This window comes from Mangifera indica, chromosome 10 (genome assembly GCF_011075055.1).
Source record: "Mangifera indica cultivar Alphonso chromosome 10, CATAS_Mindica_2.1, whole genome shotgun sequence".
NCBI classification, from domain to species: Eukaryota; Viridiplantae; Streptophyta; class Magnoliopsida; order Sapindales; family Anacardiaceae; genus Mangifera; species Mangifera indica.
In genome coordinates, this window is record NC_058146.1 from 16,267,603 (window position 1) to 16,291,927 (window position 24,325).

Sequence of the window (24,325 nt, forward strand, 5' to 3'; positions counted from 1 at the left end):
CAAAACATTCCTGGTTATATGAAAATGATTTGTTGTCAATTCCCTTCCAAATCCTTAATATTATAATTATCATTAAAGTGACAGGTTTTTACAAAGCTATCAAAAATCTCTTAACATAACTCTTTTTAGATCAAAAGACTTATTTTCACTCAGGATTAAGTGGAATCTCAAGTTTCTATTTATTAATTTTTAAAAATTTAAAAATTTATTTTTATATTAAAGTTTAATTTTACGGTTAAAGGTAAAAATATCATTTAGTTAAAAACATTTTTAAAAATTAAAAATTTATCATATTTTTCTTTTTTTAATTTAAAAATCTAATAATTTTTCTCACTCAAAGTTTAAAAAATGATAATTTCTTTCTTAAGGTTTTGAAACCACTTCTTTTTCCCTCCTATCCCTGGTCGTCTTCGTCAGAGAGATTGGAAGGAAGAGAGAAGTTGAGAGGGAAAGAATGTAGTTGGAGACAACGAAATTCATTTTTTAATCATTTTTTAATGTGTTTATATAACAATAATCTCAAAATCAATAGGCATATTTTTTGTAGTCAAAAGATGAATGTTAGATGAAATTATCTTCTTTTGTAGTCAATAAATCATTGACATTGACAATTATTTTGAAATTTTCTAATTATTAAAATTTAATTGAAAAAATTAACTTTCATTTATTTATTTTTTTAGATTTTTGTATTTTTTTTATGATTATAGTTTTATTTAATTTTTTTAATCATATTTTCTGTCTAAAACAAACTCGGTTAAATAAATTGATGTTACAAGGGCAACATAGTAACTTAATACAAATATTTTGATTAAAAAAAATTAAAAAAGAACAACACTTTCCAGATCTCATCTTAGCATTTTAAACACAATTGTATGATCATTTTACAAATTTAAAATATATAATGCAAATCCATGCAATTGAAATTCTAGAACCGTAACCATTGCCATAAACAGCCATAACCCATCACACCATTGCTCATTAATTCAAAATTTCATAAAAACAAAAGAAAGCAAAAGTTTATATGACAAATAAGTCTTAGAAGTAGAAGCATGAGGAACGCTAACGCATCTAGCATGACTGACCATGGGAGAAGATGACCAGAGGTAGTTAACAGAAGATCTGAAAAGATTCTTTTTGTTTTTTTTTTTCCAACTTTGTTATGTTGTGGTAGAGGTTTTTATTTTGAGTTTATTTGAATTTTAATTAAGGAGTACGTTTGTTGTTAATGATGAGATTTTCTCTGATGGATATTCTACAATCTGGAGAATAATCAACACATGGTGTCTGGAGATAGGGGAGACCGCGAGAGTAGACTGGTGGTGGGGATGAAGAAGTCACTCCAATACAGTAAAAGAAGAAAAAAACAATCCAATACAACTCACCAAACAATAAATAAGAGATGATCAATTCTTCACCATTTAAGAAGTAAAAATCAAATATAAGTAGGTCTAGCAATGAAGTTGAAATAAATTTTTATATGTTCAACTTTAAATTAAGGCCATTTACCAAAAAATAATAAATAAAAAAAACTTTGAATTAAGGTTAAAGGACTTATTCCCACCCAAAGCTTGTTGCATTCCCAAGTCAATACCCATTAAGTATTGAAAACTTAAACACTCATCTATAAGTAGTTAAAACTAACAAAACGAGTTGAGTTTCAGAGGTAAAATTATCTTTTCAAGTGAAAATATACTAAAAATAATGACATGTTATCTATTTCTTGTATAAATTAAATTTTGAAATATTACATTTCCCCCTCTAAGGGTTCTTTCTCTTTCTCCCTTCCATTTTCTGGTGTCTTCACTAACCGGCTTGCCTCTCCCTCTCCTTGTCGACACCGAAAACCATAACAAAATGATCTTCGTCACTGAATAAAGATGAATCATCTTCTTCTCTTTATCTAGAGATGAATACCACATCTTCGTCTAGAGATGAAGTCCATTTTGTTATGCTTTTGTAGAAGTTGATAAACATGAAACCAAAATTTTAACATGCGAGCTTTCAAATAGTTATAGCCAAAGATTGAATTTCAAACATGTAGGAATGCTAAGTTGATAAGTAAAGAACAAGCAATAAAACCAAAAATCACATGATTCATGCAACAAGATTAGACATGACAATAAATCATGTCAGGTCCAAGACCCACATGATAGTGGGTCTTAGTGTCAGGCCAACCCACACATCTTGTTAAGCCTGTGGCATGGCCCTATATGGTGCTAGGCGGCTGGGCCATTAATTATATTAATAAAAAAATAAAATTTAAAAAATAATTATTTAAATTTACTAACATAAATTTCTTTCCAAATTAATATAACTATAGATTGTAAATTGCAAGTCAATCTTTCAAATAACATTTTGTTTATATTATCAAATGATATAAAATCATTTTTTATTACTAATTGTCATATCTAATTAAAAAAAACTCTTTATTTTATTGGTGACGTCGTGATGGACTTGCTTTCTCTAACTATGTCTTCTTAGCTTACCCAACGCTTGAGCCGGGATAACTATTTTTCATACACTATTGCAACCATTGTGTTATTATCAATTAACAACTTAGTTTCTATTTTGTTTTTATAATTTTGTTAATTATTAGTTTTTTAAAAAATATTTTAATAATGAAAAAACTTAATATGTTTTAAACAAAAAAGGTGTTTAAACAATTAAGACAGTTTCACTTTTGTAAATTTAATTAACTGTAAATGGATGTATTGCAAAGACTATAACAAATACATTGTTTCTCTTATAGTGTTTATATTGTACTCATTCCTGGTCAATCGAGTCTACAAAGAAAAGTCATCCCAATCGTTTGCACACATTTTCCGTTTAGAGCATATGAAGTTTTTTAATTATTAAAATATTCTAAATAAAAATAATAATTAACAAAATTAGAAAAACAAAAAAGAAATTATATTATTAATAAACATTGAGGGAATGGTGTAAGTACCAGGTACAACAAAAATTATGAAGGCCATGCGCACGAGTATATCAGTTTTTCTTGTTGGCATAGCGTACAATCAACAACTGTCTCAAATCTCATGCGTCAAAGTAAGCCAAGAAAATATAATTAGAGAAAATAAGTTCAACGAGATATCACCGATAAAAAAGAATTTCTTTTAATTAGATATGACAATTAGTAATAAAAAATAATTTTATATCATTTAAAAATATAAATAAAATTTGATTTGAAGAATCGACTTATAATTTATGATCATTAGTTGTATTAATCTGAAAAAAAAATTTATATTAGTAAATTTTAATAATAATTTTTTTAATTTTATATTTTTAATTAAAAAACCAAATACAAAAATTGAATAAAGAAAATGTAAAGACAAATTGAGATTGAAATAGAAATATTGAATGAAAAAAATGTAGAAAAGGATTGAAAGAGAATGAAGAGAGAGACTGAAAAATTAGGTTAGATGTGTGTAATAAGAGAAATATCGATTACCAATATTTCTAGATATAGAAATATTGGATGTGTGCCAGCCCGACCCAGTACAAGACTATAGCACACCCATTAAAATTAAAAGAAAAAGACAAAAAAATTGCTGTGTCTAGACAGGATCACCATTTTATGATCTATTTCCAGTAAATCAAAATACTGCATATTAAAAGTTTCTAGATTGTGCAAGTCAAAAAATCAAAAACCCTGTCAGAATTAGAATCACTAGTTTCCATAATTGATTACCAAAGTCTCCGAACAGTAAAGGCAGTACCAAAAACAATAATTAGGAACTTCTAATTGAGATGCACGTGGTGACATGAGGAATCAGGAAAATTCCTCAAATCTAATGTGTCCTTCACTGAAACCACTGAACAGATTTACATCTTCAAAAAAATAATTGGCATGCAACAGTAATCAGAAACTTAATGATCCTGACTGCAGCAATTAATAATTGGCCTCAGTTTTTCCAATTATGGAGAGAAAGAGTTTCTTCAGAGAGAGAAAAAAATATCTCAAGAATGAGTCCATATATTTCCACCAAGCCATGCGAAGGGTAATGAAAAATTAACTGAAACAGAGATATCACCGCTTCCTTCAATTGTCTTGGAAACGGTACCGGGATGTCACCGTTTCATTTCTTTTTCTGTCATTGCCTTTGTTGTCTATTCATCCCGTCCTAAGTCAAGTATATAAACTTATTTCCAGCCTGCCATCTTTGAACAATATGTTATTCTTATGCAAGTGGCATTACTTTTATTCCACCAACCATGAAAATCTAAAGTAGGCCACGCGTTACAGAAAGTTGCCTAGGAACCTGTTGCTGTTAGATATCTAGCAGAAAATAGAATCAGATCAAGGGAAGTATTGCTTGAAAATAGCTGATGCAAACATAACACTCGCTATAACTGAGCCTAGAGTGGTCCATAACTCTCCCATAGTCAACATTTTGCTCTGTTTCTTTTTCTTTCCGATATAATTTTTTTTTCTTCTTTAGACTCTCAAGATGGAAAGGATTATATAGTCCTGTGAATTGCTGATCAAGTCATAAAGCCACCCACTATTGGCCTTCATGTGCTTCTGAGGGGCTTCCACTGTGGAAATACTTAAACTTTGAAAGTCTGAGTAAGTTATAGAGCCTGATGTGAGACTTGTCTCATTCATCCTGCCAACAAGTTAACTAGAGTCTATATATCGGAAACTTCAAAGCCAAGTTTCCAATAGTATTATTTTCTCACAACGTGAAAGAAATTAAAAACGGGTGCAGCCTTCTCTTTTGACTCCATTATTTCCGTAACGGTAAGTACATGGAATTGTAAGGGTGCAATACGGTGTAAATCCACAACGGTGAATAAAATATTTTTAAAATGGTTTCACATAAGGTTTTTATTAATATATTATAAGAAAATTAAATTAAATACCCATTTTTGTATGTCCCGAAGAAAATTGTCCACTTTTGAAGAACTTGAATCCAATTACCCAAAATTGAAATTACCTAAACAAAAATATCCAAATATTTTTAAATAATACTGAAAATATTTTTCATATCTTCTATATAAACCCTAACCCTTACCAATGTATTAACATTTTGATTTTCACTTAATATCCGACCCTATGATTTCATTCAAAAAATAAGAAGTTAATATTTTTAAATTTGATTTGAAGGAAATCAGTTTATGATATCGAGGTATTTATATAATCTTAACCAAGAATTTTATTTATCCATTAATTATGTAGTATTTTAAATACTTACTTGGAAATATGCTAAAAATTTGCAAGATGAGACAAATATAGAGGTTATTTTGATATTATAATTGTAGGCATGAAATGACATTTTGCAATGTGGGGGTATTAATATATTAAACAATGTGTGGGGGTGAAATGATATTTTCCAATGTAAGTTATACATGAAATTTTTCTCAAAAATTGGGGGGCTAAATGATATTTGATAAATTTTGTCTGCTTTTTATGTGAGATATTATTAGTTATGAAATATAAAGAATTGATCAAATGAGTGTAATAGATATGAAATAGAGGATAAATTATATATTATTACGTATGATTCCAAGTAGAATTTTGAAATACTTGTAACTAAAATAGTTGTAATAACCATGTAAATCATATAATTCAAATCCTTTAAAGTCTAAAAGTGTAAAACATTACAACCCCTATTATCTAAAAAAAACTAGTAAATTGAATTTTTGCTCACAAAATAAAGATGATTATGTTGATACAGTTTAATATAAAATTTTCTAATAAATTTTGTTATCAATATTGTTATTATAGGATCAATAATGGTGGGTTATACTTTAATTCAATATGGAGGAGAATAAATCGAAAGTGATGAAAACATAATAGAATATATTTGAGATGATAGAAAAACAATTAAAATTCCAAAGATATCAACACTAAAGGAATTAATCAAATTGTTGAGTCAAAAGTGTCATATCAATCAAACCTTAAAAAATATTTAACTATGCATAAAACCAAAATATATCGATGACAAATGTCTTGTACAAATCGAAAATGATGAAGATGTCAAGTGTCTTATTGGCTTATATAATTACTTCGATAAATGTATTCTCATTTTTGTTACAACTACCCGTATCGAAGTATATGGTGGAGCAAAACTCAGTGTTTACAATGATGATAATAATGATGGCTGAGCGAGGAGTGAAAATGTTGGGTTAAATATAAAATAAGAAGATGAAATGAAATCTTAATCTTACAAAATAGGAAAAATAATAGATAATATATCATAATTATATTAAATCAGAATCATATTGAATCTGATCGAATAAGAATAAAATTTAGTTTATTTAACAAAAAAACTAATTTAGAAATCCTAACCTTCGATCATAGAGAGAAAGAGTTTCTTTAGAGAGACAAAAAAAAAACTGAAAAAACAGTTAAGATATTTGGACCAAGCTTTGTGGAGAGTTATAAAAAATGAAATAAAATAGAAACGTCACCATTTTATTAAACTAATTCGTCTTTTGATTTTTTCGGTCATATGCGTGCTTGTCTTCTTTTGCAAAACATTTTGGAAGGGACTTGAAAGTGGGGCAAAACGTCTTGGAAGGGATTTGGAAGTGGGGCAACATTTTTCATTTCTGTTTTTTTGTTTAAATCTTGAAAGATAGCAATTCCTTTAAAATAAAAATCTCCCAACATTTATGTTTATCTAATTTTTTTTTTTTACTTAATTTAAATATCTAATAATATTTCTTTTTTTTATTTAATAATATCTCCTTGTTTTTCTTCATAAAAACAGCTTATTATATAAACTCAAAACGTTTACGGCCCAAAGGTGCTGCCTCCACTAACCAAGGAAAACATGACATGTGTTCATATTGCTTTACCAACAAACAACAGCCAATTCCAAAAATTAAAGTGTTAGTAAGGAGCTTTTAAATTTATGATAAATTTTTAAAAATAATTCTCAAAATTTGTAAATCTAATGACAAATATATCCATACATAATTCTCTAAATTATAAAATGAACTTAGATAAACATTTAATTCATTGAATAAATAATTTCATAATTTATTTATATATTTTTGACATAATTCATTCTTTGTTTTCCTTAACTTTTTGGTTATATATAAAAAGAAAATTTTAAATAATGGAACCATATTACAGAGACACTACATTCAATGTCACACATATTAAATAATCCTTTGTTGTCATTCAATAATATATTACTAATTTATATATTGCTTATATATAATGATTTTGTAGGAGAAATTCTAAAAGAGCTTGGTAATCTTGCAAAACTGGAGCGATTTTCACTGCCAAATAGTTACTTAACAGGAACTATTCCAAGGGAAATTGGAAACTTGACGTTAATCAAACTTCTAAATCTAGACTCGAACAAATTAATAGGTAAATAATAAACCTCTTTCAAAACTTTTGTTATTATAAATTAATTTCATTTTATAATAATTTTAATACCCATTATCATATATTTATTTAAAAAATCTAAATAAATAACGTGTTAAATCTAATATTGCCAAAATATGGGTAAGATATTGGAAAATTTGATTCATTTAATAAATTTTTTTTTTAAGGTTTAACACTTTAAATAAAAATACAAAATTAGATGCCATTTGTAAAAACTATCAAAATACATCAATTATTGTTCAATTGCACCTTGTGTTGTAGAGAGAGAGAGTTTCTTTGGAGAGAGAAAAAAAATCTCAAAATGAGTTTCCATATTTCGACCAAGCAAGAGTTATGAAATATGAAATAAAACAGAAACGTCACCATTTCCTTCACTTGTCTTCTTGTACAAAACGTCTTGGACGGGACTTGGCGTGGTGCAAAATGACTTGGAAGTGTTAGTAGAAATTGAGTAATATATAGAGAGTGATGAGAAGAGAGATGAAGACAACTTCAAGTTGGGGTTCTGGAAATAATCACATCAATGGTTTCTTTAAATTGTGGAGTCATTGATAATCCTTGGAAGTCATTGATATCCTTGGAGTCACATCAATGTCCAATATATAATGACTTGGCGTGGTGCAAAATGACTTGGAAGTCATTGATAATCCTTATCTTCAATTGTGGAGAGAGAGTTTCTTTAAAAAGAAAAAAAATATCTCAAGAATGAGTAATGAAAAATTAAATGAAACAGACATGTTACCGTTTCCTTCAATTGTCTTCTTTTGCAAAACGTCTTGGAAGTGTTAGAAGGATGATTGGGACTACTTGTATTGTAATGATGGACACCGAAAAACATGTTGTCATCACATGGGCAAATCAGTCTTAATCCAACAGTCATGATCAATGGGAAGTTGCTTGGGTCTGAATTCAACCTGCTCGGCTGTTGGATTTCAATCTTATCTTGTGCCGTGTTCTAATATTTTATTGTTTTTGTTTATTTATCTTTTTATTTGTTATAGTTATAAATTCCGTAACGGTAAGTACACGAAATTGTATTGTAAGGGTGCAATAAGGAGTAAATCCACAACGGTGAATAAAATATTTTAAAAATGATTTCACATAAGGTTTTTATTAATATATTATAAGGAAATTAAATTAAATATCAATTTTTCCATATCCTAAAGAAAAGTGTCCACTTTTGAAGGACTTAAATCCAATTACCTAAAATTGAAATTACTTAAAAAAATATCTAAATATTTTTAAATAATACCGAAAATATTTATATTATCTTCTATATAAACTCTAAACTTTACCAATGCATTGACATTTTGATTTTCATTTAATATTTGACACTGTGATTTCATTCAAAAGAAAATATGTTAATATTTTTGAATTCGATTCGAAGAAAATTGGTTTGTGATTTGATATATTTATATAATTTTAACAAAAAATTTATTTATCCATTAATTATGTTGTGTTTTAAATACTTTCTTAAAACTATGCCTAAAATTTGTAATGTTAGAAAAATATAGGGGTATTTTGATATCAATAAAACTATGTGTACTTATTTTGGGTACACAAATATATACACATTTATATGTGTTATCATGTGATTGGATGATTTTGAATTAAAAATAAAACAATAACTAATCATATGATGACATATATGAGTGTGTATATATTTGTATACCCAAAGTGGATATACATAGTATTGCTCTTTTGATATTATAATTGCTGTTACAATGTGGGGCACTAAGATAATAGACAATGTGTGGGGGGTGAAATGATATTTTCTAATGTAAGGTATACATGAAATTTTTACTCAAAAATTTGGGGCTAAATTAATATTTGACAAATTTAGTCTGATTTTTAGGTGAGATATTATTAGTTACAAAATATAGAGAATTTATCGAATGAGTGTAATAGATATGAAGTAGGGGATAATTATATATTATTAGATACAATTTCAAGTAAAATTTTGAAATACTTGTAACCAAAATAGGTGTAATAAATAGATATTTTAACCATATAAATTATATAATTTAAATCCCTTAAAGTCTAAAAGTATGACACATTACAACCCTATTACCTAAAAAAACTAGTAAATTGAATTTTTGCTCATGAAATAAAGGCGATTTAGTATGAAATTTTCTAATAAACATAATAGAATATATTGGAGATGATAGAAAAGTAATTAAAATTCCAAAGAAATCAACACTTAAGGAATTAATCCAATTGTTGAGTGAAAAGTGTCATACTAATTAAACCCTGAAAAACATTCATTTATGCATAAACTAAAATGTAACGATGACAAATGCCCTGTACAAATCAAAATAATGAAGATATCAAGTGTCTTATTGACTTATCTAATTACTTCGATAAATGTATTCTAATTTTTGTCTCAACTACCCATATCAAAGCACATGATGAAGCATAAATTAGTGTTTACGATGATGATGATAATGATCGCTTAGTAGGAAGTGGAAATGTTGGGTTCATGTTGCTTTATTGTCGAAATAGTTTCCAATTTCAACAAAAAAGTGTTTGGTAAAGAGCTTTTAAAATTATAATAAATCTTTAAAAAAAAATTATTCCAAAGGGAAATTAAAAAAATGCCCAAAATACAACTCCATTAAGCAAAAATGCCCAAATTCACTATTTTCAAGCAAAAATGCCCATAGCTTTGTCTAAAATACCGAAATTACCCCTCCCCTCATCCTATTAAGGGGAAATTATAAAAAATACCCAAAATACCCCTCCATTAAGCAGAAATACCCAAATTCCCTATTCCTAAGCAAAAATGCCCATAGCTTTTTCTAAAATACCAAAATTACTCCTCCCCTCATCTATATAAATCCTCCTCACTCACTCTTATTACACACACTTCTCATATCACTTAAACACTCACTCTCACTCTCATTTTTATTCAAGATCAATTAGTAGGGGTTCGTTCAGACGGAAGAAGATCATATTTTTGAATTCGATTCGAAAAAAGACTATTCATGGGAAAAAGGTATTTATACCAATCTTAGCCTAAAAACTTGATTTTATTTATTAAATCTAGTTTATATGTTATAATATAGGGGTTATATGTAATGTTAGATAAATATAGGGGGTTAAATGTAATGTTAGATAAATATGGGGGTATTTTGATAGTATACAATATATAAATGATTTAAATAACATGTTAAGAATAGGTAGGTATACTTTGATACAAGACAACATACAAGGGTGTTAAAAAATAAAAAGATAATTATGAGGGGTCAAATGAAATATTATTAAAATAGGGGGGCATTTTGATATTAAACATTGTAAGAGCATTATAAATGAAATTTTAGGAATAGATAGATATATTTTGATATGAGACAACATAGAAGGGTGGTAAATGCAATGTTAGGTAATTGTTGGGGGCAAAAAAATATTTAAAAAATATAGGGGTATTTTGAAATTACATAATACATGAAGCAAATAAATAATAGGTTAAGAGTGCATAGATGTTTTTTGATATAAGAGAACATAAAATGTTGTTGAATGAAAATTTAGATAATTATAGGGGGTTATATGAAATGTTAAGAAAAACATGGGGGTATTTTGATAGTTCATAATATTATGAAGGTTTTAAAAACATGTTAAGAATGAATAGATATATTTTGATAATAGGAAACATACGAGGGTATTAAATGAAACATTAACATTGTAAGAACGGTTTAAATGAAATGTTAAGAATAAATAGATACATTTTGATATAAGGTTACATAAAAAGTTGTTAAACAAATTGTTAGATAAATATAGGAGGTTAAACAAAATATTAAAAAAATATAGGGGGTTTTATAATATTAAACATTGTAAGAACGTTTTTAATGAAATATTAAAAATAGATAGATACGTTTTGATACAAGATATTATACAAAGATGTTTAATAAAATATTAGATAAGTATAGGGGGTTACATAAAATTTTAGATAAGTATAGGGGGTATTTTGATATTAAACAAAGATGTTTACATAGTTATTACATATTTTTTTGTTATAAATGAATAATTATTTTCAAAAACTTGTCATTGCAGGATTGATAATTAAAATGGATGGTTATGTATCGGTTTGTTACCATGGAGAATGGATTCAAGGTGGCAACAATACAATGAAATATATTGGAGAATCCAAACAATTGATTAAAATTCCTTATGGAACAATATTCGAGGGATTTATTAAGCTTCTGAAAGAGTCTTGCGGTATTGATCCAATAAAAAACTACCTTCAACTATTAATGAAGCCAAGAAAAATTGAGCTCGATTGCCCCATATAGATTCAAAATGATGAAGATGTCCAAGGTCTTATTGATATGTCTCAGTACTTATAAAAATGTATTCCTGTTTTTGTTACATGTATCCTAATTGAAGGGCAGGAGGAAGAAGATGAAGATGAAGATGAAGATGAAGAAGAAATTAGTGAGGTCAAAAAAGAATGCGATTTGGTAAATTTGATTTATTTCAGTAATGACTCGTTGTACATTGCAAACTCATGGGCTCATGGAGATAAAGATAAAGTTCCCGATTAGGGTGACTTTGATGGAAATGATACATCTGATATTCCTTTAGAAGATGTAAAGCTCGAGTATATGACTTCAGTTATCGATGGTATGAAGAGTTTGTAGCTTGAAGATCCTATTTCAGGTGGTGGAAATTATTCTAGGCTATTTTTTTACAATGTCCCCACTGATCTGTTTAGGTGGCTTCCTGATTTTCCTTCACAGCCATCAATATCATCAAGTGGTTTCAGATCGATCCGAAAGAAGAATGGTGTAAAAGTTGATGATATTTTTCACAATAAAGTTCAATTAAAAGACGCTGTGAAGCAATTTGCCTTACTTAAAGGATTTCAATTCATGGTAAAGAAGTTTGATAAGAAACGATGGGAAATTAAGTACAAGACTGAAAATTGTGAGTGGTATATACATGCAACCAAGTCTACAATCGGTGAAGTGTGGCAAATCAACTTTATGAATCTTACCCACACATGTTCAGTTAATCAAATCATGCCACATCACAGACAAGCTTGGGCCCGAGCTTTAGGTCAATTAATGAGGTCAAAGTTTGTGATGATTGATCGAATTTATTGGCCTAAGGAAATAATTACGGACATCGTCGACCGATATAAAATTGATATTTCATATCACAGGCTTGGCGGGTAAGAAACTGGGCTATAAATTCATTGAGGGGCTTACCAGAGGAATTATTTATGCTTTTACCAAATTATTGCTATAATCTACAACGTAATAATACGGCCATCGTTACTACATAGCCTATAACACAAAACCCTTCAACTAATTCAACAAAAATAACCAAGAATCAAAACATTTCAAGTATTGTTCAAAATCGAAACCCTAAAGTTATAAATTACAAATTCTCACTCAAATCTCAATAATATGAACAATAACTTGATTCAAACAAGAGACCGGAAGATATACTAGTGTTCTTTGCCATTTTTAGTTGCCAGAAAACACGAAAATCGCCAGAAATTTGGGCAACCGTGGGAACCAGGGAAATTTGCCGTGTTTATATATAAGGGCAGTTTCGATATTTCACAAAGGTTGGGCATTTTTGCTTTAATCTGAATGTTTTGGACAATTTTGCTTAAACCCCCTTACTTTTGGCTATTTTTTATAATTTCCCTATTCCAAAAGCTAGTAGGATTAGCTTTTGAAAATGGTACTATTTGTGAGTTGAAAATGGTACTATTTGTGAAGCTTTTACATTACCAATTAACCGACAGATAATACCCATACATAATTCTCTAAATAACAAAATGAACTTAGATAAACATTCAATTTATTCCATAAATAATTTTTTTTTGCCTTTAATCAAAGTGATCATTCACATACTTTTAAACCTTTCTTTTGCCTATGTCATATTATTTAACAATGGATAATTGCTTTTGATTTACAAAGAGGAATGGATGACCTGACTAGCCAACCTCCCATCAATGGGACAGCCTCAGTTTAGCAACATTAATCTACCTCTTCCATGAGTTTAATGACAGGTACATGCATGTTATAAGGTCAACTTTAATTAAAAAGAAGTGTTTGTAATGAGTTACTAAATTTGATGGATCTTAATGCAAAAATGATAAAGTATAGGGGGTTTGAATTTTTTCTATCCTTACTAGAGATGAATTATATTATCTATTATTATTATTATTATTATATTTCATTTTTTAGTTCATAAAAATAACTCATCATCTATATAGTAATGTATTATTCATTTATTGACTTCGTGTTATTAAATATTGTTTTATTATTCGTTTAAAATTATTCAATTATATAAGAATATATCATCTTTTATATTTATTCTGGTTTGTGAGAGAAATTGATTTTAGAAAGGTTTTCAAATCAGTTTTTAATTGGATTTTTATAAAATCCATTAATATGTCCTGTTTGATTATGGCAAATTTTGCTTTTTTATAAATTTTATAGAATTTATTAAAGTTCCTAGAATTGCGATATTAAATATAGTAGTTGGAATAGAGCTAATTAGGTGGTTAAATCCTCATTTCTCAAGATTACGAAGATTGCCTATTTTTTATTTCAAACTCATTTGTCAACAGTTGTTTCAATTTTATTAATTTATTTGTATCTTTTAAAACAATTAGCATATTATCAACATACAAAAGCAAATAAATATAACTTTTGTCATTTTTAAAAAAATAACTCTGCTGTACTGTTCAATTGAAGGTATGGAGTTTTCTTATTTGTTGCATGTCAGCCATAACATTCTATAATGTTTGACTTGAGAGAAGATATTAAGGACTAAGGTGCAAACGGTGCGTTTCACGAAAAAAGTCGCGCTTCACTTAGGTGGTAAAATAGCAAGTAAAAGGAAAATATTCTTTACTGTTTCACATTCCAGAAAAATCGAAGAGGGTAAGGCTTGATGGTTTGCTGCTGTCTTCTTTCCTCTACAACTAGAGATTCAAGCAAGCTTCAATCAATCTGACGGTCAAAGTTAAGTATCACTTTTTGTTCTATTTTTTGTACCAATAAAACTATATATATGTATTTTTAATACATAATTTATATATATAGATAATATATTATCATATAATTAGATAATTTTAAATTAAAGATAAAATAATACTCAATCATATAATAACACATAATATATATCTAAATTGTGAATATATATATATATATATATATATATATATATATATATATATATATATATAATATTATTCTTTGTATATTGGTAATCGGTTAGAATGAATATTGACTGTTACATGGTCTGGCAGTTATTTATATTGTATAAATACTTTGTATCTTATCAAATGAAAGATAATTAAAAAAATGCAGAGGAATTTTTCAGTTTTTCTTACATTATTTTCTTGCTTTTGGTGATCAAGATTGTAGATTTTCATAAAAGAGAATAGCCTAGAAACCACATATAGTTTATCTATTGAAAATACCTCAAAAACTTCAAATTATCACAAAGAAAATCACAATCATTTATTTAAAACTTGACATATCTATAACAACAGTTAAAATACATCATTTATTGTTCAATTAATGACACTTGAATAACTATTAGAATATTGATTAAATACCATCTGATTTAGACGGTGTTTATTCCTCATCTTTGATTATGGAGAGATAGAATTTCTTCAGAAAGAGAAAAAATATCTCAAGAATGAGTCAATATATTTCGACCAAGCCATGTGAAGAGTTACGAAAAATTAAATGAAACCGGCATGTCACCGTTTCCTTCAATTGTCTTGGAAATGGTTACATCCCAGTGTCATTGCCTTTGTTGCCCATTCATCCCGTCACTAAGTCAAGAATTAATGAATTCCACATGGGGTCAGCGACGCAATTAAACTAGATACCGATCTCATCTTATGCTATGTTCTAATATTTTATTGTTTTTGTTTATTTATTTATTTATTTATTTGTTTGTTATAATTATAAATTCCTTAACGGTAAGTCCACGGAATTGTATTGTAAGGGTGCGATAAGGAGTAAATCCACAACGGTGAATAAAATATTTTAAAAATGATTTCACATAAGGTTTTTATTAATATATTATAAGAAAATTAAATTAAATACCCATTTTTACATATCCTAAAGAAAAGTGTCCACTTTTGAAGAACTTAAATCCAATTACCTAAAATGGAAATTACTTAAAAAAATATCCAAATATTTTTAAATAATACCAAAAATATTTGTACTGTCTTCTATATAAACTCTAAACTTTACCAATGCATTGACATTTTGATTTCATTTAGAAGATAATATGTTAATATTTTTTAATTCGATTTGAAGAAAATTGGTTTGTGATATTGATGTATTTATGTAATTTTAACAAAAAATTTATTTATCCATAAATTATGTTGTGTTTTAAATATTTTCCTAAAACTATGCTTAAAATTTGCAATTTTAAAAAAACGTGGGGGTATTTTGATAATATAATTGTAGTTACAATGTGGGGCATTAAGATATTAGACAACGTGTCAGGGGTGAAATGATATTTTCTAATGTAAGGTATACATGAAAATTTTTACTCAAAAATTGGGGGCTAAATTGATATTTGACAAATTTAGTCTATTTTTTAGGTGAGATATTATTAGTTACGAAATATAGAAAATCAATCAAATGAGGATAATAGATATAAAGTAGGGGATAAATTATATATTATTAGATACAATTTCAAGTAGAATTTTGGAATACTTGTAATCAAAATAGATGTAATAAATGGATATTTTAACCATATAAATCATATAATTCAAATCCCTTTAAAGTCTGAAAGTGTAAAACCTAAAAAAGCTAGTAAATTGAATTTTTGCTGATGAAATAAAGATGATTATATTGATACAGTTTAATATAAAATTTTCTAATAAATTTTATTATCGATATTGCCCTAAGAGGATCAATAATGGTGGGTTATACTTTAATTCAATATGGAGGAGAATGAATCGAAAGTGATGAAAATATAATAGAATATATTAGAGATGACAGAAAAGTAGTTAAAATTTTAAAGAAATAAACACTTAGGAGATTAATCTAATTGTTAAGTGAAAAATGTCATATCGATCAAGCCCTTAAAAACATTTAGGTATGCATAAAACCAAAATATATCAATGACAAATACCTTGTACAAATCTAAAATGATGAAGATGTCAAGTGTCTTATTGACTTATCTAACTACTTCGATGAATGTAACCTAATTTTTGTTACAATTACCCATATCAAAGTGCATGGTGAAGCAGAAATCAATGTTTACGATGATGATGATAATGATGGCTTAGCAAGAAGTGAAAATATTGGTTTAAGCATAAAACAAAAGGTTGAAATGAAATATTAATTCTATGAAATAAGAAAAATAATAGACAATATATTATAATTATATCAAATTAAAGTCATACTGAATCTGATCGAATGAGAATAAAATATATTTTATTTTAAAAAAATCGTAACAAATCAATAACAGTTGTCAAAATGCATTATTTACAGTTCAATTATATTTGAGTAACTACAAAAATATTAATTAGACAGAGTCTAATTTACATATCCTAACCTTCGATTGTAGAGAGAAAGAGTTTCTTTAGAGAGACAAAAAAATCTGAAAAAATGGTCAAGATATTTCGACCAAGCTTTGTGGAGAGTTATGAAAAATGAAATAAAACTGAAATGTCACTGTTTCCTTTACGCAAAGGGCACCATTGTCATATGTTTGCTTGTCTTCTTTTGCAAAATGTTTTGGAAGGGACTTGAAAGTGGGGCTAAACGTCTTGGAGGGGCAATATTTTTCATTTCCTTTTTTTTAAAAAAAAAAAAATCTTGAAAGATAGCAATTCCTTTAAAATAAAAATCCCCCAATATCTTTTTAACTTAATTTAAATATCTAATAATATTTCTTTATATATTTTTTTAATTAAATAATATCTCTTTTTTTTATTTTCATAAAAATAGTTCCAAAAATTAAAGTGTTAGTAAAGAGCTTTCAAAATTATAATAAATTTTAAAAAATAATTCTCAAAATTAGTAAGATTAGCTTTCGAAATTGGGATTATTTGTAAATCTGATGACAAATATATCCATGCGTAATCCTCTAAATTATAAAATGAACTTAGATAAATATTTTAATTCATTGCATAAATAATTTCATAATTTATTTATAAATTTTAGACATAATTCATTGCTTGTTTTCCTCAAATTTTTGGTTATATATAAGAAGGAAAATTTAAATAATGGAACAATTATTGTTCAAAATATATCAATTATTGTTCAGTTACACTTAAATAATGGAACATTGATTAAACACCATTTGATTTACAGATTCTCACCTTCTATTGTAAAGAGCGATTTTTTTTGGAGTGAGAAAAGAAATCACAAAATGAGTTTCCTTTGGAGAGAGAAAGATTTCGACCAAGCAAGGGTTACGAAATATGAAATAAAACAGAAATGTCACCATTTCCTTCACTTGTCTTCTTTTACAAAACGTCTTGGACGGGACTTGGAGTGGTGCAAAACGACTTGGAAGTGTTAGTAGAAATTGAGTAATATATAGAGACAGTGGTGATAAGAGAGGTGAAGACAACTTCAAGTTGGGGTTCTGGAAATAATCACGTCAATGGTTTCTTCATAAGTATCATTTTTATGTACTTATGTCCGCAAGTCCACACTTGACAAATTTGAGTGCTGCTCTCATGGAGAAATATCTATTTCTCTGCATTTTCTTAGCTTTCTTCCTTCATTTTTCCACACTTTCCTTCGTTCATGCACAAGTAACCGACATTTCCACAGACAAACAAGCTCTTCTTGCCCTGAAAGCTCGTATAAGCCATGATCCAAGCAATTTGTTGGCCAGCAATTGGTCCACAAGTTCTTCTGTTTGTCACTGGATGGGCATAACTTGTGGTGCTCGTCACCTTCGAGTAACAGGTTTGAATATATCTCACTTTGGTCTTACAGCCACCCTTCCTCCTCAACTGGGAAATCTATCTTTCCTTTCAAGGCTAGACATCAACAACAACAGCTTTTATGGCGCTCTCCCTGAAGAATACGCACAGTTACGTCGGCTGAAATATCTTGTTTTGAGTCGTAATAGCTTATCGGGTGAACTCCCTGCAAGTATTTTTGATAATCTTCCCAATTTGCAGTTGCTTTATTTGCGTTCTAACATGTTCGAGGGAAGAATACCATCGACCATATCTAAATGCAGAAGCTTGCAAAACTTATCCTTGTCATTCAATAATTTCACAGGAGCCTTTCCGAAGGAAATTGGAAACTTGACTCACCTTAGAGCGATCTATCTTGGATTCAACAAACTACAAGGTCTGTTATATGATACTTTGTTTTAGTTGCTGTGACTGATATTCTTTTTAAATTCCTTGTCATTCAATAATATATTGCTCATTTACAACGATTTTGTAGGAGAAATTCCAAAAGAGCTTGGCAATCTTGCAAAACTGGAGCTATTATCACTGCCAAATAGTTACTTAATAGGAACTATTCCAAGAGAAATTGGGAACTTGACATTAATCAAGTATCTATATCTAGAAGACAACAAATTGACAGGTAAATAATAAACTTCTCTCAAAACTTCTTGTTATTATGAATTAATTCCATTTTATAATAATTTTATAATAATATACAGTTAAATCTAATATTGTCAAAATATGAGTAAGATGTTGGGTTTCTGAGAATATCTCATATCTTTTGCAGATACTAAAATAAGATTAGTTAAATAGTTTTTCAAGTACCAAGTTGTTAAAAAATACAAAATTATGACAAATTATGTGTTTAAAATGAACAATATTATAATACTAAAAAAATTAATTCACTAATTTGAGCTATTATATTTTTAGGTGAGATACTGTATGAAATTGGCAATCTTCATAATCTTGAGCGGTTGAATCTTGCACATAACCATCTAGGTGGCCCTGTCCCAGCTACTCTATTTAACATTTCAACAATGCAAGTACTTTCATTGAGTGGCAATCAACTATCCGGAATTATTCCATCAACTGCAGAGCTTCCAAACCTTGACCGTCTTTACTTGTGGGGATGTAATTTCAGTGGGCCATTTCCCGATTTCATCACCAATGCTTCCAAGCTTTCCATTATAGAGATCTCACATAACTCATTCTCAGGCTTCATTCCTGACACAATTGGTAATTTAAAAAATCTTAAGAGACTAAAATTAGGATATAATTACTTCACATCTACTCCTGGTCTAAGCTTTCTTTCCAGTTTGACAAATTGCAAGCGTTTAAGAGTTCTAGGATTAAGCAAAAATCCACTAAATAGCATCCTTCCAGGTTCCATAGGGAATCTTTCTATTTCTTTAGAATATTTTTACATATATGATTGCAACATTAGTGGCAAACTTCCCAAAGAAATTGGAAACTTGAAAAACTTGATAGATCTAGAATTACGAGATAATGAATTGACAGGACCAATTCCAGTTACCATGGATGGCTTGCAGAATCTTCAAGGTTTGTATCTTCAAAATAATAAATTTGAAGGACTCATCCCAGATATATTTTGTCATTTACATGAATTGGATGAGTTGAATTTTGAGGGAAACAAGTTCTATGGAGCCATACCTGCATGTATTGGCAATCTCGCTGCACTAAGAAAATTGTTTTTAGGTTCAAACAGGTTAACTTCTTCTATACCCTCAACTTTGTGGAACCTAGAAGATCTCTTATACTTTGATTTGTCATCAAATTATCTTAACGGATCTCTTCCATTAGACATTGGAAAACTCAAGGTTGCCATAGCTATAGATTTGTCAAGGAATCTTTTTTCGGGAGAGATTCCAATTGTTATGGGAAGCCTTGAAAATCTGCAAAATCTCTCCTTAGGATACAATAGATTACAAGGCTCCATCCCTGAATCATTTGGCAACTTGATAAGCCTAGAATTCTTGGATTTGTCTGGAAACAACCTTTCTGGTGTGATTCCCAAGTCTTTGGAGGCACTCTTGTACCTTAAATATTTAAATTTATCTTTCAACCAACTCAGTGGTGAAATTCCTAGAGGAGGGCCCTTAAAATATTTCTCAATTGAATCATTTATGGGAAATCTCGCATTGTGTGGGCCTCCTCAACTACAAGTTCCACCATGCAAAAAAAGCACTCATCGAGAATCAAGGACTAAAAAGGTTTTCTTATTGATTCTTTTGCTAACATGCATTACATTCTCATTAGTTATCCTGGTTCTTATGTCTTTGTTGATTTGGAAAAGGAGAACAATGCCAACTACCAACTTTGATTTTTGTCCTGGAGGAACATTGAGAAGAATTTCTTACCAGGAACTTATGAGAGCAACGGATGGATTCAGTGAGAACAACCTACTTGGCAAAGGAAGTTACGGTTCAGTTTACAAAGGAAGATTATATGAGCGAATGGAGGTTGCAGTAAAAGTATTCCGCTTGGATTTTGAAGGAGCTCTTACAAGTTTTGAAACTGAATGTGAAGTGATAAGAGGTCTTCGTCATCGAAATCTTGTCAAAATCATTAGCAGTTGTTCAAATGATGATTTTAAATCTTTGATACTTGAATACATGCCTAATGGGAGCCTAGAGAAATTGTTGTTTGATGAGAAGAATGTTTTGGACATTTCTCATAGACTAAATATAATGATCGATGTTGCTTTAGCTTTGGAATATCTCCACTTTGGCTATTCAGTCCCAATCATTCATTGTGACTTAAAGCCAAGCAATGTCCTACTAGATGAACATATGGTTGCACATTTGAGTGATTTTGGCATTGCAAAGCTATTAGGTGAAGAAAACTCCATGACACAAACAAAGACCCTTGCCACTATTGGTTATATGGCACTAGGTAATTGTTTCATTTTTTTTAAATGACAACATCTAGAGATATGAAACTATCAACTTATTTTATTAAAATGATAGGATTTTGTTTTTTTCTATTTAAGAGACTGAATTTTCAAATTTTTATATTGAAAGATCTAAATTTTTAAAATTTCCTATATAAGAAACCAAACTTCAATATTTTCTATTAAATGTATTAAACAAACACAATTAAATTTATTTTGTTTTGTTTTATTTTGGAAACAAGGTCATCAGTTTGGTATTTTTAATAGGAAATAGTAAAGGTTTAGTCATGTAATAAGAAAATTTGAGAATTTGGTTTTTCAATAGAAAAAAATTGAAAGTTCAATTATATTAATTAAAAAAAATACAAAGTTTAGTTCTTTCAATAAAAATAGATGGTAGTTCGATACGTCCATTTGTTGTAATTTTTTATTAAAACTTCAATTCGTTACTATTTATGTGTAGCAATAAAAGTGTACATGTATAAAAACTATGATCAGAATATGGGAGAGAAGGAAAGGTATCTAGACAAGGAGATGTGTACAGCTATGGTGTCATGCTAATGGAAACATTTACCAAGAAGAAGCCAACGAATGAAATGTTTATAGAAGAAATGAGCTTAAGGAGGTGGGTTAGTGAATCATTATATAACACAGTGATGCAAGTTGTGGACACAGATTTGCTTACAAGGGATGATGAACATTTCTCAAGCAAGGAAGAATGTGTGTCATCTATCTTAAGCTTGGCTATGGAGTGTACAAGAGAATCACCTCTGGACAGGATCACTATGAAAGAAGTAGTGACAAGACTTATGAAAACCAAAGCCCAACTTGCAGAAATCGAAACAAGAAAAGACAGATGGGTTTTGAATTTAGGCTAACTTCTTTCTATTTTCAATGAGAATAAAGTTGTAATCTAGGTGATCAACCACATATCTTTAGACCTTTCTTTTGTCTATGTTATGTTATTTAATTTTAACTATGGATAATTACTTTTGATTTGCAGATAGAAACGGAAGAACTGGCTAGCCAACGTCCTATCAATGAGACAGCCTGAGTTTGGCAACCTTTTACCTTTGTCATGAGTTTGATGACAAGTATATGCATATTATAAGGTCAAGTTTGATTAAAAAGAAGTTCTTGTAATGAATTTTTAAATTTGATGGATCTTAATGTGGTCATGATAAAGTATAGGGGTTTTGAAATTTTCCTATTTTCACTAGACATGAATTATAGTATCTATTATTATTGTTATTTTGACACTTAAATTTACATATATATACATTTAGAGAACCAACATAAAGATCAACACAATCACGATCAGACAACACTTCCAACCCATCCTACAGAGAGCCCACTGGATCCACACACTTCACTTACACAACAACCCTCTATGGCTAGGAAGCCACTGAAACACCAGCGCCTTCACACACCAGGCAGCCAAGAAATCCACCAGAACTGCCCACCAGAAACCAAAAAGAGCAGCTTGCAAAAATTGCAGAAGGTACAAGTGGAAGGACAGATGCAGCAGCCGAAACAAACAGAACCAGGGATGGGAGCTCCAGCAAAAACAGAGCAGAAAACATCAGGATAGCACAGCAACGGGTATGGAGGACACCTACTCAGACAGCGAAGCTGAACTAGGCACAGGACAGCAAACCACCAGGTGGAACCACAACCAAGAACCATCCACGCAAAACACTGCTGGAACGCTGCAGGACAGACAAGAAAGACTCTAGGAGAGAAAGGATAGGAAGGTGCCAGCAGAACTGGCAGCTAAGAACACAAATTCGGCAGCAGTAAGGCAGACAAAGGCCAACATACCCAATGAACTCCAATGCAGGAGAAAACCAACAGGGGAGAGGGATGCAGGGATCAGCGACTCCAGAGAAGGAGAAAGGCAAAAGAACATGAGAGGATTCCAGCACTAAAGCAGCCGCAGAGCCCCAACCCGAGCCAAAATAGACCAGTAGCATAACGGCGCCTCCACAGGGCCCAAGAACACATCGGAAGAAGCTAGGCCGATGTAGAGGAGAACCACAGAGAGCCAGAGACCACCAGGGAGTTACAGATAAAAGGCTGAAAACACACCATGAGATGGAAACAGGCCAGAAACAGAGAACGCAGGGATGAAGAAGCCATAAAAAGTCCAGCAGCAGAAGAGATGAGGCGGTGGAGAGGGACATTCATTCAAAAAGACCAGAGCAACCCGCACCAAACCACCCAAGTTGGAACCAGCAAAAGGAAAGGAGAAGCACCTGCAAAAAAATACCCAGTTAGCAAAAAGGCTGCCACCTCCAAAGAGCTGAAGCCTCAACACTTCAAGATGCAGTTCAGTAGGCCTCAATTTCAAGCCATGGCTTTATTGGCAATCGGAGGTAGGAAGTTTGAGAGGTCAGCCCCTCTATCTCTAACTAGCCTCCCGATCCTTTCCACAATTCTCATCAGCGAGTAGGGCTTCGTCCACTAACTATGCAACATGAGATGTGTTCATGCGCTTTATTGACGAAGTAGTTGTCAGTTCAAGCAATAAAAGTTTTTGGTAAAGAGCTTTTGAAACTGGGATTATTTGTAAAGCTAATTTACATTATAAAATGACAAATATACCCATACATAATTCTCTGAATTGCAAAATGAACTTTGATAAACATTTAATTCATTGCATAAATAATTTCATAAATTATTTATAAATTATAGACACAATTCATTACTTGTTTTCCTCAACTTTGGCCATGTATAAAAAAAAAAAATTAAATAATGAAACAATATTACAGAGGCACCTCACTCAATGTTACACACCTCAAATTATTCAAACAATATATCTAAAGAAAGGATAACAATACTTGAATGTGTGGAATTATCACATTTTTTCTATTAAAGGGATCAAATTTTGTTTTTTTTTTTTTTTCAATTAAAGAGACTAAACTCTCATATTTTCTATTAAAGAGACCAAATTTTTGAATTTTCTTATAGAGGGGATCAAATTTGTAATATTTTCTATTGAAAGTACTAATAAACACAATTATGAGCATTTGTTTGATTTTGTTTTGGAAGTAAGATGATTACTTTGATACCTTTAACAAGAATTGTGAAAATTGAGTTCCTTCAATAGAAAAAAATAAAATTTAGTTTACTCAATAGGAAATTGTAAAAGTTCAAT

At 29.6% G+C, this 24,325-nt stretch overlaps 1 protein-coding gene across 6 annotated transcripts in view; it reads left to right on the forward strand.

Annotated features, from left to right (window-relative positions):
* LOC123227613 (receptor kinase-like protein Xa21) overlaps window positions 1-23,782 on the forward strand; it is a 62,776-nt gene extending 38,994 nt beyond the window's left edge. Inside the window, exons 4-8 of one of the 6 annotated variants that reach the window (XR_006504550.1) lie at window positions 18,754-18,897; window positions 19,188-21,170; window positions 21,667-22,085; window positions 22,172-22,280; window positions 22,455-23,782. Coding sequence is in view for 5 of the 6 variants with exons in the window: in XM_044652676.1 (XP_044508611.1) it covers window positions 17,985-18,654; window positions 18,754-18,897; window positions 19,188-21,170; window positions 21,667-22,046 (3,177 nt within the window). In the remaining variant the exon portion in view is untranslated. Of the gene's footprint in view, window positions 1-17,796; window positions 18,655-18,753; window positions 18,898-19,187; window positions 21,171-21,631; window positions 22,086-22,171 lie in introns of those variants that run through there. The other 5 variants (XM_044652676.1, XM_044652673.1, XM_044652675.1 and 2 more) reach the window with 5 other exon arrangements.
* Window positions 23,783-24,325: the final 543 nt, after the last annotated feature.